The sequence below is a fragment of the Chlorocebus sabaeus genome, chromosome 10 (genome assembly GCF_047675955.1).
Source record: "Chlorocebus sabaeus isolate Y175 chromosome 10, mChlSab1.0.hap1, whole genome shotgun sequence".
NCBI classification, from domain to species: domain Eukaryota; kingdom Metazoa; phylum Chordata; class Mammalia; order Primates; family Cercopithecidae; genus Chlorocebus; species Chlorocebus sabaeus.
The window spans coordinates 51,863,337-51,883,198 of NC_132913.1; the positions used below are offsets into that span (position 1 = coordinate 51,863,337).

At 36.5% G+C, this 19,862-nt stretch overlaps 1 protein-coding gene across 3 annotated transcripts in view; it reads right to left on the reverse strand.

Annotated features, from left to right (window-relative positions):
* Positions 1 to 19,862, reverse strand: part of GRB14 (growth factor receptor bound protein 14) — a 128,949-nt gene that overhangs the window by 74,528 nt on the left and 34,559 nt on the right. The window contains exon 1 of one of the 3 annotated variants that reach the window (XM_007965181.3): positions 1,138 to 1,352. The exons of the other annotated variants lie outside the window; for them this stretch is intronic. Within the exon in view, the coding sequence (XP_007963372.1) occupies positions 1,138 to 1,200 (63 nt within the window). The 5' untranslated portion in view covers positions 1,201 to 1,352. Of the gene's footprint in view, positions 1 to 1,137; positions 1,353 to 19,862 lie in introns of those variants that run through there. 3 annotated transcript variants of the gene reach the window in all.

The following is a 19,862-nucleotide window of genomic DNA, read 5'->3' on the forward strand; positions in this document are numbered from 1 at the left end:
ATTTGCTTACAATTAGCAAAAGGCCTCAAGAAAGATAAAGAACTCATGTTGGCAAAATTATCATATAGCTGTTCCAATGCCAAAGAAAATATTCTCAGTAAATAAATGGTTGACTGGATAAGAAAATAAGCTGAAAATCTAAAAATTAAAAATAGTAAAGAGACACTTCCTTTTTAAAAAATATAGCCACTTCAACTGTTAGATTTGCCATGTTTCAAATAAATTGCAATATGACCTTTGACTTAATGGAATGCACTGATAGTTAAAAGTTAACTATTAAAAGTTGAGTTCAAAAATAAACACTACGGTTTCTAGTGTCACCAAAACCATTTGGAAAGCATATTGCCAAAACTGAGTTTTAGTGCTTTCCTTCTCAGTGAGACAGATTTGATTCTTTGAGAAGTCCAACGCAATGTTCTTATTTTGGAGATTTACAAAGAGAAGTTTACTACGGCTACATGACATGGTTGCATATACAACCTTGTAAAATGCAATGCCGTAAATGAGACATAAAAATAATCTTTACAAAAAACTAATAAATAAAATATTTTCATACACAGGATTGACTGCATTAATAATTAACAGAAAGCCCTTTAACAGGGGAATTTAATGGAAAGTTTTTCTTAAGCAAATACGCAGAAGCTCAATAGAAATGGGTAGAAACTTGAGAATAAACTGGTAACACATGTTTAAACAGTAAAATAATTGTATAGTCTATTCAACAATGAAGAGATTGATATATTATGAATTATGGTGAAACAAAGAAACTATTCCTTAGTGAACAAATATAAGACATAATAGCAGATTTCCTACTGAACTTAAAGAGGCTTGAAGTTACAGTAGAAAGACAAAAAAGAAAAAGTTTCAATACAGTCTCTAAATCCCAATGACCTGAAATCGAGATCAAACTTCTTTCAGATGAAAGTCTTTAACTATAGTGATGTTCTAGCGCAGTATTACTTTTCCTAGTTCAATTCCAATAATATGTCCTTTAATTTTACCTACAACTTTAATGAATTACAGGCTCTTTCAAGGGTATGTAAGTAAAGCTTCCTATGTATTAATAAACACACAGTAACAGGGGAAAAAAAGCAGCAAGAAAAATTAAAGAAAAAAAAGGAAAAAGAAGTCACATACCCTTTTCTGTAGAATTATTGGCGTTATTGCAGGCAGAGTGACTCTTCTTGCACTCAAACTCATGCCTGCTCTTCTTAGAATGATCCTCTCTTGTAGGTCATGGACAAAATAAAAGAAATCTTCTATGGGAATCTCAGGGCTCAGTGCAATGAAACAACTAGGAAAGTAATAAATGTCACCCTGCTTATGTGATTCCAATCTACCCAAAGCCAATTAAGGATGGCCGTGGGACAGGACAAGGCAGCAACCAATCAAAGCCCGGAAAACCCCGCCTTTGTCCTTGGAAACAGATTCTGATACTTTTGTTTATGATATTTAAAGAACCAGATTAACAGGCATCTAGTTCGCTCAACTTTTTTTCCAAAACAGTGCAATTCAATGCCATCTTTGTTGACCAGGCAGTTATGTCTTTACTAAAGCATTTCAACATATGGCAGATAAGAAGCTGTTTACATTGGTCTATTTAAAGTATATAAATACATTAATGAACTAAATTTACTTATGCTATTCATAAAATTGATGAAGAGATCAATTGGAACATACCCGAGGCACAAAAAATAATCCTGAGGTTAGAATTGGCACAAAGTGTTAATTTCTGTATTTTAATAAAATAGTTTTAATATATGTTAATATCTTTCATTTCCTAAACACTAAAATTTTTGTATTATAAACCTTCCAGCTATCCTTGATATCACACGCTGTTAAATACTATTTTAACAATAAACTTAAATAATAGTGTTAAATACAAAGAGGGAATTAAACTACAATATATCAATCTCGAATACTTATGTTTTAAAAAAGCACAAATGTGTGTGATGTAGCATATTTCATTCCATTAAAAGCATTTAAAAAATAACCACTGCCAAAGCTTTCTCAAAATTTTAATGACCATTTTGCATTTCTTCTCATAAAAACTGAAAGTTTTATTCTACTGTTTCTAGGGGAGGGTGGCTGGAGGAGGTTTACAACGGAAAATATCCATAACTAACAAGAAAAATTTCAATGAAGTCTAAATAAAAAATGAAAGAAACACGCAAAAATGACAAAAAGGATTGCAATGTTAAAACTAATCTGAGCTTTTACAAATGTAAAATCTCTTCTGGACTGACATCTGGACAAGCTTTACTGAACTGCTCAATGCTCTTCAATCCTGACCCACTGCCTTCAGCAGGAGAAGAACTCGTAATTTCTAGATTACAATGTGATTGTTGTAGTAACAATGCAAAACGCAAGATTCTCAGCAACACAGACACAAACTTTCCATTGCATTATCTTGACTGCTACTAGGCAGGGTTCACTTTACTGCTTTACACATAAGTGGGTTTAATATGCATGGTGAGCTCATATTCCTCAAAAGAAAAAGAGAGACACTACAACTCCAAGGTTCCCTGCTTTGAATTTCAAAACCAAAACTCCCTCAGAATGGTAGTTGGGAGTGGCAGTAATGTGCTGAATATAAAAAGTCACAGATCTAGTTTGGAAGAATTAATTAATTTGATCCTTATCCAGTTAGGTTTATCATGATCTTTTAAAAGAAAATTACCAGGAAAGAAAATATTGACTAATACAGCGATGGGGGGTTAGCATTTGTGAAGCAAAAGATTCTGTTCTAACCTTGAGCTACTTTTCAGCAAGCCAACAATAACAAAGACCATGGTAACTAACAATTCCAAGAATATCATCCATAATATTTGGCCTTATCTATCTTCTTTTCTCAATTTAGCCTTCAAATATTACAAAGTGTTATCTCTGCACCCTGGCTAACACTGTGAAACCCCGCCTCTACTAAAAATACAAAAAATTAGCCGGGCGTGGTGGCACGTGCCTGTAGTCCCAGCTACTCGGCAGGCTGAGGCAGGAGAATTGCTTGAACTCGGGAGGCGGAGCTTGCAGTGAGCCGAGATCGCGCCACTGCACTCCAGCCGGGGCAACAGGACAAGACTCCATCTCAAAAAAAAAAAAAAAAAAGTGTTGTCTCTGGTCTCATAAATTTTATTGGGTTCCATCATAATGAAAGCAATTCATTTCACTAAATTATCAAGCAAAGTACTATTTGCCAAGCCCTGTATCAGGCAGTAGGAACACACTATTGTTAAGACAGTTAAGGTCACTGTCTCATAGTGGAATAGAGATATTAATTTTTAAGTTAAAATATCCCATTCAGTAGTAAGCTAAGACTAATAGTGATTAAATGCTAAGCATCAAGAGTGCACAGAGGTAGAAGCAACTGCATAGTAGGGGTGAGATCTGAGCAGGCTTCAAGGAGGAAACGGCATTTGCTTTGAAAAGTGAATAGAGGGGAAGAATATGCAGAACTTGAAAACTGATGTGAACACAGGGTCAAGGTCTCAAAGTTTACTCTGAGGTTTGAAGTGTAGATGATGGGGAAGTTAGAAATGCTGTTTTGTATCACACCATAGAGCCTGTTAAACACTATTTATAAAATGAATGCTTCAAGTCAAAACAGTATCCAGGTCTTGTACAGATTACAGTGCAATATATACATGCCCTATAAGGGCTTAAAAACACTTAATAGGCCGGGCGCGGTGGCTCACGCCTGTAATCTCAGCACTTTGGGAGGCCGAGATGGGCGGATCACGAGGTCAGGAGATCGAGACCATCCTGGCTAACACAGTGAAACCCCATCTCTACTAAAAATACAAAAAAAAAAAAAAAAAAAAACTAGCTAGGCGTGGTGGCGGGTGCCTGTAGTCCCAGCTACTCGGGAAGCTGAGGCAGGAGAATGGTGTGAACCCGGGAGACGGAGCTTGCAGTGAGCCAAGATGGCACCACTGCACTCCAGCCTGGGCCAGAGCCAGACTCTGTCTAAAAAAAAAAAAAAAAAAAAAAAAAAAACACACTTACTAGATGACTAGCTGCTTACATGTGTGTGACAGGTCATCCCTTCAGAACACTGGAAAACTAAGTTTCTAATTTGTCAGAGAAAATGATGAAGAGCAAAATTTGGCATTTTGTGACTGTTAACAAAAAGGCAACTGTCTTTGAAAAATGAGGCTTACCGATACTTTTCATACTCAGCAGACTGAACAAGATAGCACGCTGCATACTTAAGACAGGTGGAATCTCATGTGTCTGTAATCCTTTGCAGGTGCTCACATTGACTGTGCTTTATCTTACTTCCTAGTTATTTCAGACACTGATTCCAAATTTAACTTCAGTCTATTCTTTTTTCTCATTAATTATTATAAATGACTTTGCCACTCACTAACCTTGTCACCTGAGCCTTAATTTTCTTCAGCTGCAAAATGAGGATAAAAAACTATGACCAACACTTTCAGAACTGCTGTGAGGATCAAAGGAAATCAAGTTTGTAGAAGGCCTGGAAGAGCCCAAGGCAGATATTAACAAAACACTCCTTAAACTCCCACTGCAGAGAATTGGTCTTTTATCTCCAAAAATGAAACTTTAACATTACAAGATGTTTCCAACACAACAGAGTCAACAATATAATATTACAGAATAGCACTATATATTATTCAGAATTTTGTTCGATAATTGGATAGAACAAGAGTAAATGTCACTTAAGGTATTTTCATATCAATATTTCAATTAGGACAAATAAAAATAACTATTATTGTGATTATTAATAATATTCATGTGAGCATCCATTATGTGCCAGGCACTGAGCTAGTTTTCACTTAATGCTCACAACTCTATAAGGTACTAGCTATTGAATAGATGAGGAAATTAAGTCCAGAAGAGCAGGCAGCTAAGAAATGGTCTCGGGTTTAAGCACATACTGCAAAAGAACTTGTTCAAGTTCACAAAGTCCATAGCCACTAAGCCAGGGAGAATTCCACTCTACAACATGTGTTTCCACATTTTATTATTAAATACATAGCTTGATACAACATTAGCATAAAATGTCACATTCATACAGTCATTGTTTTTGACATTCCCAAGCATTTGTTTGTTTTATTAACCTGCTTTATAAATATGTATTGAAGACCTTACTATGTGTAAAGTGCCATGCTGTTTATTATGGAGAATTCAAAGTTAATCAACTCATGATTTACCGAAAAGAGCTGATGCAGGGTGACACATAAACCACCAGTTATTATAGTATACAAGGTGGAATCTGGGCGCAAAAGGAGCTATTAAATCGGTGCAAAAAAAAGGTAATGGCAACAACAGCAATTACATTTGCACCAACCTAATACAAAAGTACCATCCAACCTCTAGGTTTCAAGTCCAACCTTCAAATCTCTTCTCCCACTCAGCTTCAACAAAGCTCCCAAAAGCATGTTCTGTATTTCCACCTCTTTGTTCATAATATTCATCAGTTCATTAAGCCCCACAATGAAGGCCCAAGGCCAGTCACACCTCTTCTGAAAATTTCACTTCTGTGCATCTTTCAAGGATCTCTCCTTTTTATAGTACAAGTTACCTCAGAATTGAGAGGTGGGGAAGGAAGGAAAGATGACAAACACATATCAATTGCCCATTAAGTGTTAAGCACTTTGCATATGTTATTTCATTTTATTCTAACAGCCCTGCAAAGTAGGTATTACTTCATCTCATTTTACAGATTGAAACCCTACCTGTCCTTTCAATACTACCACTTTATTCTTTATCATACACCAGTTTATTCAAACTTCAGCTACTGTCTCCTATGTGAATGCATTCTATATTATTTAGAAGGGAGGTTCCTTGAGGGCAGTGGCATGCCTAACTTCTCTCTGACCTCTCAGTGTCTATCTACCCCCAGTGGCTTTATACAGAGAGAAAAAAAAAGCAATAAGGTAGATGCCTTTTGAATATCAAGTCTCACAAATACTTTTTTAATCCAACCCATCTCCTGCCTCACACAAAATACAACTTGCACTGTCCTTTCATGTTTCCCTGTATCTCACACTACTGTGCTGTGTCCCCGTGGGATAACTCATTGCCTAGCTAGGTTCATCACCTCCCACAAAGACATAGATCAAAATTTATTCCACCAAAAAGTCATCCCTCCATATAAATCATATCATTCCCTGTTTTGTAATTTTTTTTAAGGACTTAAACTTTTCCATTTCTCCTGTCTTGCCTGATACTTACTAATGCATTGTTTTGATAACTTATAAATCCTTCAACAGGCCAACATTTTCTACTCAACACAAATATAATCCTTAAGGTTAGGGCCGAGTCTCTTATTTCCTCTGCTTCTCCCAGAATACCTAGCAGAGTGTTCTTTGTACACAGTAGGCATTATGTTCACATACAATCAATGTGGAAAGACTAGTCACTCGGGTTACATAGCGGACAAGCCTCCTTTCTCATCTTAACAATCGTTAGCCTTATGATTTTTTTCTGAACAGAAGCACAAAGTCTCCTTTACAGGAAAATTTAGATATTCTTTCACCATCTGACACAGTTCTATTAGTGACCACTAGTGTGAATACTAAATCTAAATGTTGTTCTGAGAACACCAGTCTCAGAAAATTCTTAACATAGACTGTTGCAGCAATAAATATGTAGCCTAGATCTTCAGAGGTAAATTCAGAAACTCTGGTTTTACCAGCTCATCATACCCTACTATGAATTTTCACTTCCTTAAGTAAATGACATAGAGTCAGTCTTCACATTTGATGAGCTGATCTGATCCACCACTAGCCAATTTCTCCCCTCCACTCTAACAGTGAAGTAACCAAAGTGAGAGGAAAATTTAACTTTTTTATTTATTTATTTATTTATTTATTTATTTTTAAGACGGAGTCTCACACGGTCACCCAGTCTGGAGTGCAGTGGTGTGATCTCGGCTCATTGCAACCTCTGCCTCCTGGGCTCAAGCGATTCTCCTGCCTCAGCCTCCCGAGTAGCTGGGACTACAGGTGCGCACCACCACACCCGGCTAATTTTTGTATTTTTAGTAGAGATGGGGTTCACCATGTTGGTCAGGATGATCTTGATCTTTCAACCTCCTGATATGCCCACCTCGGCCTCCCAAACTGCTGGGATTACAGATTTGAGTCACCATGCCCCGACAGAACAATTACCTTAAATTTAAAAAACGTTAGACAGAAACTGAAATACTCGCAGAACAAAACCAAAACAGCAGAAAAGAATAAATCAAATAACATATAAGAATTTTTTGTAGTCAAAACTTATTGATCATTAGGCATGGTGGCTCATGCCTGTAATCCCAGCCATTTGGGAGGCTGAGACAGGAGGATGGCTTGAGGTCAAGGAATTTGAGATCAGCCTGGACAACAGAGCAAGACCCTATCTCTACAAAAAATTAAAAAAATATGTACAGGTGTGGTGGTGAGGACCTGTAGTTCCATCTACTCAAGAGGCTGAGGCAGGAGGATTGCTTGAGCCCAGGAGTTTGAGGCTGCACTCCATTGAACTCCAGCCTGGGCAACAGAGTGACACCCTGTCTCAAAATGAAGGAAAAAAAAAAAAAAAACTTAGTGAAAGTCACATAGTTCCCCAGAGAAACAGTCAACACTAAGATACTTCCTAGTAAAATTACTGAAACCTTTTGAACAGCAAGGCAAAAGTTTTCTAGTAGCTTATTTTAAGGGGGGAGTCTGTTGTCAAATTTCTCCACAACAACATTCAACAGTCAGATTCAGTGGACACCACTGCCCTTTAGATACTCCACTGGAAGCAGTAATGTGCGTGAAATCCTTGAAAAAAGAAAATACAAATGAGATTTTAAAATTCAGCCAAACTCATTAATTATAAAGGCAACGGACAATGTTCAAAATTTTGAACATATTACAAATATATAAAATTTTGTTTTCATGGGATCTCCTTGAGGAATTTACTAGAAGATAAATTTTAGTCATCCAAGTGATTGTAAAAAAAGAGTGAAATAACTGAAATAAACACTGAAATCAATCATGGTACTAAATTCCAATCATGTATGTGATTATGTTGCTATAATAAAACATAAGTAATATGAGCCATAACAATATAAGAATTGTTATGAAATTTCAATATGAAAATATGAATAAAAAAACTTTTCAAAAAGATGAAAGCTGAAGGAGCAGGACAAAGTATGTAGCATACACTACATAAGCTGACTGCTTTGCTAACTAAGATCAAAAGATATTTTAAACTGATAAATCTTAGGAGAATTTTAAGTAATTTATTTTATAATGCTAAAATCAGCTGGTAGAAAAGGGAGAATGAAGAGGGAACATATCACTTTTATTATTACTCTGAAGAAAGGAATAATAGATCATTTTTAAGGAAATAAGAGGATCAAGAACTTTCCTACACTTACACTTACACCAGAAATATAAACTTTTCAAATAAAAAGAAAGCAAACACAAAGCTAAGAAAGCAGAACATCTTGTGAATTTTTTTCAAAAATCTATAAATTGGAAAACATAAAATAACAGTACTAATGCCACACTTTTATGTTATCTCAGAGATGTTGCAGAGCTAAACTCACCTATTGAAAGAAAATCTTTCAGTTGAATCATAAAACAGATTCTGCTCTATTCTATGGGAAAGAGAACCCCCTATAACCAAGTGCTTCATCAAGTTGCCTATTCAAAAGAACAGGCAAAAGCACACAGGACAAATAAAAATAAAAAGGAAGGAAGGAGCAAGGAAGAAAACACTATAATGCTGAATGGTGTAATTCACAATAAAAATAAAACGATTATGAATGTCTAGGTGTCATATAGTACACATTTGTAAAGCAAACTCTAAAATAGGTATAAAGATAATCAGATGGAAACACACTATTAATTGACTATTATCCAACCTTCTCAAAGCCTGAATAACAAGAGAATTAAAAAGTAGATATAAATATAAAATATATAAATAGGATAACATAATAACATAGAGTTCATTGCCATATATTTAAGGTGAAATCAAAGAATATCCCTTCTCTTTAAGAAATTGGTTTAAAAAAGAAAAACTTGATCACATTTGACATCAAAGATAAAACTCCAGTAAATTCTGGAATACAGATAATAGTTTCTAATCACAACACAGTAAAAGGAAAAATCACTAATAAATCTTGGGTTAAGAAGCTCCTAGCATCTGAAAATTTTAAGACTCTTCAAATAACTGTTCTGGCAAGGAAAACAATGAAAATTGAAAGTGTAAAATGTCTATGTAATAATAATAAATATAATAAACACCATATATAATATCTCATACTACTAAAACAATTCTCAGACTCCAATTCATAAGCTTAAATACATGTATAGTAAACAAAAATAAATTAATTAACATCCCAAAATTTTAAAAAATAATTAAATTAAACCTGAGGAAATCAGAAGGTATAAACTAATAAATATAAGAGTAGAATTAAAACTTGAAAAAAAGGTAAAATAATAAAACTAATAAGTTCTGAATCTTGTCTTTAGGGAAAACAATAAAATAGATAAAGAGTGAAACAAGTCTAGGGGGGAAAAAGGGAGAAAGTATCAATATACAAAGTAAGAAATAATATCAGAGAAATGATAAGAATCACAAGAGACTACTTCCTCCAATTTTATGCAAATAAAACATAATGAAATAGACTATTCTCTGGACAATATAATTTATACAAATTGACTCCATAAAATTCAAAGAAACTAATTGCCATAGAAGAAAGACAGTTGTCAAAGAGTATCAGGGGAACCCACCCCCAATATTTCAATGTAGGTTCTTTCTATTTTTCATAAGTGTCAGCCAGCTGAGAAATAAAGAGAAAGAGTATAAAGAGAGGAATTTTACAGCTGGGCCTCTGGGGGTGACATCACATATTGATCGGTAGGACCATGATGCCCACCTGAGTCACAAAACCAGCAGGTTTTTATTAAGGATTTCAAAAGGGGAGGGGGTGTAAGAACAGGAATTAAGTCACAAAAATCACACGCTTCAAAGGGCAAAAAGGAGAGCAAAGATTACATGCTTCTGAGGTCAATAAAGATCACAAGGCAAAGGGCAAAGCAAAGGTCACAAGGCAGAGGGCAAAATAAAAAACTCCTGATAAGGGTCTATGTTCAGTTGTGCATATATTGCCTTGATAAATATCTTAAACAACAAAAAACAGGGTTCAAGAGGAGAGAACTGGTCTGACCTCAAATTTACCACGGTGGGGTTTCTTCCCCACCCTAATAAGCCTAAGAGTACTGCAGGAGACCAGGGCATCTTTCAGTCCATATCTCAACCGCATAGGACAGACACTCCCAGAGTGGCCATTTATAGACCTTTCCCCAGGAATGCATTCCTTTCCCAGGGTCTTAATTATTAATATTCCTTGCTAGGAAAAGAATTCAGTGATATCTTCCCTACTTGTACGTCAGTTTATAGGCTCTCTGCAAGAAGAAAAATATGGCTCTATTCTGCCCAACCTCGCAGGCAGTCAGACCTTACGGTAGTCTTCCCTTGTTCCCTAAAATTGCTGTTATTCTGTTCTTTTTCAAGGTGGACTGAATTCATACTGTTCAAACACACATTTTACAATCAATTTGTACAGTTAACACAATCATCACAGTGGTCCTGAGGTGACGTACATCCTCGCTTATGAAGATAACAGGATTAAGAGATTAAAACAAAGACAGGTGTAAGAAATTATGAAAGTATTATTAGGGAAGTGATAAATGTCCATGAAAACTTCACAATTTATGTTCATTTACTGCGGCTCCAGCCGGTCCCTCTGTTCGGGGTCCCTGACTTCCCACAACAAAAGAGATACTCCCAAAAACTGTGGCCAAATCCTAGATGGTTTGATTTACAAAAAAAACTCTATGTAACCTTTAAGGAACAGATCATTTCAGTGCTAGTAAAACTATTTCAAAGTTAAGAAAATGTACAATTGTAGCCAAGAAAGGCAGACAAACAAGATCAATGAGGGGGGTCTTCATAGGTTTGGCTCTATGTCCCCACACAACTCTCATGTTGAATTGTAATATCCAATGGTTGGGGAGGGACCTGGTATGAAGTGGGCAGATTTCCCCCTTGCTGTTCTTGTGATAGTGAGTTCTCATGAGATCTGGTTGTTTGAAAGTGTGTAGCACTTCCCCTTCAGCTCTCTCTCTCCTGCCATCGTGTGAAGACGTGCTTGCCTCCCCTTCACCCTTCTGCCGTGATTGTAAGTTTCCTGAAGCCTCCTCAGCCATGCCTCCTGTACAGCCAGTGGAACTGTGAGTCAACTAAACCTCTTTTCTTTACAAATTACCCAGTCTCTGGTAGTTCTTTATAGCAGTGTGAGAATGGACTAATACACTAATATATAATGAAACTGTAGTTAGCCAATTTTTAAAAAGGTGCTGACAGACTTATGCGTGTTTGTGTGTACATGTATGTAACAGATGCCACTGAAAATCAATAAAGAATAAGACTTTCTAAAAAGACTAACTATACCCATCTGAGTAAATAAAATATACATTTTTTTTAACCTAACACCATACTCTAAAATAGACTGTAACATCAGACAACTAAAAAGAAATTCTAAAATATTAATTAGTTTATAAATATGTTAGAAGAAATAACTCAAGAATGCTTTAATGGCCGGGCACGGTGGCTCACGCCTGTAATCCCAGCACTTTTGGAGGCTGAGGCGGGTGGATCACGAGGTCAGGAGTTTGAGACTAGCTTGACCAACATGGTGAAACTCCATCTCTACTAAAAATACAAAAATGAGCCGGGCTTAGTGGTGTGTGCCTGTGGTTCCAGATACCCAGGAGGCTGAGGCAGGAGAATTGGTTGAACCTGGGAGGCAGAGGTTGTAGTGAGCCAAGATCATGCCACTGCACTCCAGCCTGGGCAACAGAACAAGACTCTGTCAAAAAAAAAAAAAAAAAAGAATGCTTTAATAATCTTGTAATATGAAAAGTCTTCCAAGGTAAGACCTAAAAGGAATTACAAAAACAATTTTGACTTATAAATATTTTAATGCTATAGAAGACTCCACAAATAAAATTCAAATACAAAACACATATTGAGTAAGTATATATACAATATATTTAAGAATGAACTAATAATCCAAATACATAAAATACATAAAGCATTCTTTAAAAATGAAAAGTTTTAAAAAACCCAAAAGAAAAATGAACAAAAAACAGCTATGAAAAGACATTACACACACACACACACACACACAAAACATACCACTGAACATAAACACTTAAAAAGATAATCTCGTCAGTAATAAGAGAAACATACATTAACATAAGGCATCTTCATGACTTGGACAAAAATGTAAATGACTAATAAAGCCAAAGGCTGGTACAAGTGCCAAGTGAGAGAGTGGTATTCTCTAATACTGAAAAAAAGCATATACATGGGAACAGATGTTACAGAAGGAAATTTGGCAGCACCTGTAAAAATCTTCAGAAGCCATGCCCTTGACATAGGCACTCCTTTTCTGGTTCTCTATAAAGTAAGGAGCATAAGTGATTAGAAAAGTATCTGGAAGAGTTCACTGCATCACTGTTTACAAGAGAAAATGTGGAAACACCATATATACTGGAAATGGTCACATATGAATAAAACGTAATACATTCAGACTACAGAATATTAGGTAGGAATTAAGAGAACTAAAGTATGGACTAACAAAGAAAATTGTTAAAACACAGTGTCCAATTTTAAAAAAACCAAATTATACAATATTACTTAGTATGACCCCATTTGTGTAAAAACAATAAAATATCCTATACTTCTATATATGCAGTAAATACTTACTTAACATTGTCAATCAGTTCTTAGAAACTGTGACTTTAAGCCAAATGACATATAAAGAAAACAGTTTTACCATAGGCTGAATGATAAAATATATAAGTTAAGTTCCCATGGCACATTTCTGGTCAAAAAAAAATCACCAAACTTCTAAATAAAGACCCAAAACACTTCTAATATTAAACATTGAAATAAATGTGAGCTATATATACATTTAAGAAAGATGAGTAAAAACAAATGAGATAATGATTTAATGATTTATCTGCTTATTCCAGTTCAGGGTCACAGGTGGCCAGAGCCAATCCTGGCAGCTCAGGGCTCAAGGTGGGAACCTACCCTGGCCAGCACCTCATTTTATTGCAGGGCACACATGCGCGCGCGCACACACACACACACACACACACACTTACTCACACTGAGACCATTTAGACATGACAATGAACCTGACCTGCACATCTTTGGGAAGTGGGAGGAAACGAGTCTCTGGAGAGGACCCACACAGACATACAGAGAAAGTGCACACTTCACACAGACAGTGGACTGATCCTGGAATAGATTTCTTTTTCCTCAACCGTGTTAGAAAAAAAGTGATGTTGAAGAAAATGACCTTATTGGAGGACCAGCTATACACATGAGCATAGGTAAGCCCATAGAAAAAGACCTCCATGAATCTATGCCAAATTTGTAACAATCTTGATCTCTAGGAAGGAAAATAAGAGAACACAGGAGATCATAAAGTGGTTATTTTTAATGTATCTATTTTCATTCTTACAATTTTTATAATTCATTTACTATCAGTGGAAAAATTAAATTTTAAAAAGCTATCAGATTACTCAAGTTAAAGAGCAAGTACTTAATAGAGTGCCATGAGCTCTGACTACACAAATATCTAAAAAACTTCTTAAGAATTCTTACTATATTCTTTACTTCTGATCAATTATTTCTAGTAGCATTCTATGACACTTTTTTTTTTTTTTTTTTTGAGACAGTCTTGCTCTGTTGCCTAGGCTGGAATGCAGTGGTGTGATCTTGGCTCACTGCAAACTCTACCTCCCAGATTCAAATGATTCTCCTGCCTCAGCCTCCCAACTAGCTGGGATCACAGGTGACCAACCACACCGGGCTAATTTTTGCAATTTTAGTAGAGACAGGGTTTCACCATGTTAGCCAGGCTGGTCTCGAACTCCTCACCTCAGGTGATCTGCCTGCCTTAGCTTCCCGAAGTGCTGTGATCACAGGCATGAGCCACCATGCCCAGCGTTATGTTACATTTCTTTAAAGTGTATTCTAGTCTCGGCACAGTGGCTCACACCTGTAATCCCAGCACTTAGGGAGACTGAGGCGGGTGGATCACTTGAGGTCAGGAGTTCGAGACCAGCCTGGCCAATGTAGTGAAACCCCATCTTCTACTAAAAATACAAAATTAGCCAGGTGTGGTGGTGCGTGCCTGTAATCCCAATTACTAGGGAGGTTGAGGCAGGAGACTTGCTTGAATCCAGGAAGTGGAGGTTGCAGTAAGCCAAGATTGTGACACTGCACTCCAGCCTGGGCGACAGAACAAGACTCCATCTCAGGAAAAAAAAAAGTATATTCTCTTTAGAAAGTATGCATCACTTACACAATCAGAAAATATTAGAACTGTCAATGAAGTCATCTTTTGTAACTGAGCACCCAGGAATACTTACTAAACTTTTCCAATGAAATGTATATTTAACATGCTTTGAAAACTCCCAGTGACAGAAAGGTAATAATCATCCTGTGTTGGATATCTTTATTTCCCTCTACGCATTGGGCTCCTGCACACAGCAGGCTGTTCTATTAGTGAAGTGAAAACATGTGCTAGTTGTTAGGATGATACTTTCTTCTATGGATCTACTACCAGTGCCTCTTCCTTCAAACAAGTGAAACAATCTCTACTTTAGTGAAAAAGGAAATACATTCTATTTCCACTATCACATATACAAACCACCCATACTTATGTTTTCTACCTTCCTTCTCTTCAATTAAATTAGGAAATGTTCCCTTCTTTCTTTTAGGGGCTGCCCCTCTAACTGTGCTTGGTCTTTGTAGGAGGCTGAATAATTCCCCCATCACCCCATGTCAATGTCCTAATTCCTGGAAGCTGTGAATATGTAATCTTACATCGTAAAAGGGATTTTGCACATGTGATTATGTTAATGGTCCTGATCAGAGAAGATTACCTTGAATTATACAGGGGGTTCCAACCTAGTCGCAAGGGTCCTTAAAAGAGAGAGAAAGAGGAGGGTCAGAGTGAGAGAAGGCAATATTTCAGTGAATACAGAGAGAGAAAAGGAAAGGCAAAAACCATACCAGGAGTCAAAGTGATTCAGGACCAAGAGCCAACAAATGCAGGCAGCTTCTAGATGCTGGAAAAGAAAAGAAAACGGATCTCCACACCTGCCCTGCCACCCAAACCCACCAGAACAAATGAAGCCCCGCTGAGACCTGGATTTCAGCCCAGTGAACTGGCTTCAAATTTCTGTCCTCCAAAACTCTAAGATAAATATGTGTTGTTTTAAGTCACCAAATTTGTTGCATTTTGTTACAGCAGCAAGAGGCAAATAATATATCCCTGTTTCCTTCCCAGCCTCTTAGAAGTTCTATATTATGATCTCTTCTCTTTCCTGGATAGTCAACTTTTCTCAACTAGATTTCTCTCACTGGCTTTTACACATATTCAAGCCCCTTGATTTAAAGACAAAAGATACTAAAACTTCCCTCCAGCTAAATTATCTCTCTTTTACCAATAAACTTCTCAATCTAAGGCCTCTACTGTAAAGGTAATCTTAATCCAACCCTTTCACCAATGATCTCCTCAAAGCTAAGTAAAATGAGCATCTTTTATTCTTCATTCTATTTGTCCTTCAGAGTCATACTGGCATTCTTGACTGGCCTCTCTCTGTTGACTCTCTTTTGTCCAGCTTATTCAGACCCAAGACTTTAATTAACAATTTATAGAAAGAGGTTCCCAAATTTTTATCTTCTGCCCAGATATCCCTGCACAACAATACACTCATATGTTTCATTGGCTATTTGATATCCCCATTTGGATGACTCACATGCAATTCAAACTTAAAAAGTCTAAGCCAAACTGATGGTGTCACTATTTGCCACCCAAACCTAGTCCTCCTCCATCCAGCATTTCTAGTTCAGTGAATGGCCACCACACACATCAAGTTACATAAACCAGGGAGTCATTTTTGACATTTCCCTCTATTCACATCCCATATCCTATCCACTCTACCACAAAGTTCTGCTAATTTTACTTGCTAAGCATCTCCCAAATCGATCCATTTATTTTCAGCTTTTTTTTTTTTTTTTTTTTTTTTTTTTGAGAAGGAGTCTCGCTCTGTTGCCCAGTCTGGATTGCAGTGATGCAATCTTGGCTCACTCCAGCCTCCGCCTCTCAGGTTCAAGCAATTCTCTGCCTCAGCCTCCCAAGTAGCTGGGATTATAGGCGCCTGCCACCATACCCAGCTAATTTTCATATTTTTAGTAGAGACAGAGTTTCACCATCTTAACCAGGCTGGTCCTGAACTCCTGACTGCGTGATCCACCCACCTCAGCCTCCCAAAGTACTGGGATTACAGGCATGAGCCACCACGCCCGGCCCATTTTCAGCTCTTATAATTCACTCTCTAGGAATGCAGTGGAACCCTCAGGTCTCCATAACCTAATACCTCCCCTGGCCTCCACACTGCCATGGAAATAGCTAACAGGAGAACACAGAAGTTAGTATGGTGGTAGAAACACTTTCCTCTTTAGAGTTTCCCTATGATTGTCTTGAGTCCGTCAACACAAACGTTTCTTTATGCCCTCCCCCTTCCCCATTTATGTCAATCACCACAGGTTGAGAACGCCCAGGTCATCCATTCTCAGACCCCAGACTCTCTACTGAAGAGCAGTCCATTGGCTTATTTTACTTCACCATCCACACCTCCCCAGCTACTAAAACTCTTTTACTATGCTTCTGAATCTCACAGTTAATCAGGAACAAAATCTCACAAAATTCAACCTCTTCTCTCAACTTTCCCTTCATTCTAACTTAACCCTGTTTATCACTAAATATCACTGTTCTCCCTATGGCCCTCTTAACATTAAAACCATTTCCAGACAAAGAAAACTGGAGATAATTTGTCACTAGCAGAATAGCACTAAAATAAACATTAAAGAGAAATATTCAGGTAGAAGAAAATTGACCTCAGAGAAAGAAAAAAAGAAAGGAGAGTAAAAGGTAGAGAGAATCAACAGTTGTGAAAAGAAGTTAGTGGGGAGGTAGAGCAGTGAAAAATGTAAACATACTGCTAATTCAAAGTGAATATTGAGTGGACATATTAATGTCTTGTGAAGTAGAAGATCCATGTAGAATTAAAATACATGACAATATTAACATTAACGGTGGAAAGCAAATGAACAGATTTAAGTAGTGTTAACAATATCATTTAAAGGAATCAAGGATGCACGTTACAATATCTAGAGTAGCCACCAAAAAAACCAGTAAAATCGAGTATAACCACAAGGTAATAGAGTAAAATCATAAAATAATTTTTAAATACTTGATTAGTCAAAAAAAGGCAAGAAAGAAAAAATGAGGAACATAAAACTGGTGGGACTAATAGTAAAAGAATATAAGATAAAACATTTGAAATTATAAAACATCATACTCATTCTTACATTAAAATAGAAATCATTTCTTCATAGATTTTCTGACTGTAAACATTGTGGAAAAGTTCGTGAAATTGGACTTTTCTTACTTGAGGGAGTCTCCTTTGCTGGTGCTGAAAATACTTATTTCGTCTTCTTGACACAATTAGGTGACCTCATATAGACTTAGTTAGGCATTATAATAAAATTCTATATTACTACGCAAAATTTAGAATGCATTGCTTTTTTTTTTTGGAGACAGAGTCTTGCTCTGTCACCCAGGCTGGAGTGCAGTGGCTCGATCTCGGCTCACTGCAACTTCTACCCCTCAGGTTCAAGCAATTCTCCTGCCTCAGTCTTCCAAGTAGCTGGGACTACAGGCCTCCACCACGAGCCTGGTTATTATTATTATTATTATTATTATTATTATTATTATTATTTGTATTTTAGTAGAGACAGGGTTTCACCATGTTAGCTAGGCTGGTCTTGAACTCCTGAGTTCAGGTAATCCACCTGCCTCGGCCTCCCAAAGTGCTAGGATTAAAGGCATGAGCCACCGCACCTGGCCAGCATTGCATTTAATTCAATTTATTGGCTACAGTTTAACCCAATTTCAATTTCTATCCTATATTTATTTTAAATGAAAATTTGTATTCAGCCCAATAAAATTCAGTTTTATCTCCTTATCTGTAAAATGAGGTTTTTAAACGAAATTATCTTTAAGTTCTTTTCCATTTATAAGAAGAAAAAAACCATTAATATACACTTGAAAACATATTCATTTCCTGAACAAAACTAAAATATTTAAATATTTAGGAGATGGGTGGCTAAGAATAAGTTCCTACAATGTACAACAACAACAACAAAAAAACTTTTCAGGAGGCTTAAGCACTGTTCTCCTAAATATTATCACCATTGCAAAAATACAAAGGAATATATTGACTTGCCACAAATCAATGTCATTCTACTGACTGAAGACACAAAATTATGGCTGCTCTTCCCCAAATAGTATAAATCACACATAACAAACCGCCATACAATGTCTTGTTCTACTCTTTCTTATATTTATCAAGAAACTGCTAGTACCTTTATAAAAGTTACACATTTCCTTACAAGGAATTCTCCAATTTAAAGATTGAATTGTTCAGTATCTTTGATTTCATTAGTGGAAAAGAACTAGAAGAGAGAATGCATTTGGGGTTGTTTTTTATGTTTTTGTTTTGGTTTTTGTGGTTTTTTTGAGATGCAGTCTCACTCTGTTACCCACGCTAGAGTGCAGTGGTGTGGTCTTGACTCACTACAACCTCCTTCTTTTGGGTTCAAGTGATTCTTCTGCCTCAGCCCCTTGAGTAGCCAGTATTACAGGTGCATACCACCATGTCTGACTTGTGTGTGTGTGTGTGTGTGTGTGTGTGTGTGTGTGTGTATTTTTAGTAGAAATGGGGTTTTGCCATGTTGGCCAGGCTGGTCTCAAACTCCTGACCTTAGGTGATCTGCCCACCTTGGACTCCCAAAGTACTGGGATTACAGGCGTGAACCATCGCACCTGGCCACGCATTTTGAAATAAATCTCAACACTCAGCACACTTACTACCATCAATCCCAAGTAACAAGTTGGTTTATTTTCAAATAATGTTCAAGAGCAAAACAAGATAATGGTACAAACAACTTCATTTAAATGCACAACGTTTTCAGTTACAAGCAGTATTATATTTGATTTTCATTTTTCTTTATATAAACTTCTGACAGGAAATAGACTGAAAGCTGAATAACTATTTCCCAAATATCTGACAGTACTCCTGTGTCATTAGCAAGTGTTTATCACTATTTGTGGAAACCCATACTTGAAATTTGCTAAGAAAAGTAGATTTTAAGGATTCTGACCATACCAAAAAAATGGTAAGTATATAATGGGATTAGCTTAATCATGTCACAATATATACATATATCAAAATATTACATTGTATGCCTTAAATATATGATATTTCTATTTGTCAATTATACCTCAACAAAGCTGGAAAAAATAAATATTAAGAAGTGATCATATAGATAATATAAAAACCTGTAAAGTCAATACAGTCAACAAAGCACAGTTTTGGTCACCAGTCAGCTCCTTTTAAAAACAAAAACAAAACAACCTCCAAATTTATTTTCTCAATGTAAAACATTACAATGCAGCATGAATACAATGCATTCAGTCACTTAGTCAACCGTATTTACTGAGCACAGATTATAAGTGAAGTACTGTTAGACCTTAGTAGATCACAGATGAGTGTGACATAGATTATGCCTTAAGTCACTTCATGCAGTATGTTATACATAAGAGATGCACACAGCATGTGCTTTGGGGCATACACAGAAATAGAACCTGGAGTTACAGAGATGGGCAAAGATTTTTTAAAGGAAGAGGTCGTGAAGTTGGACCT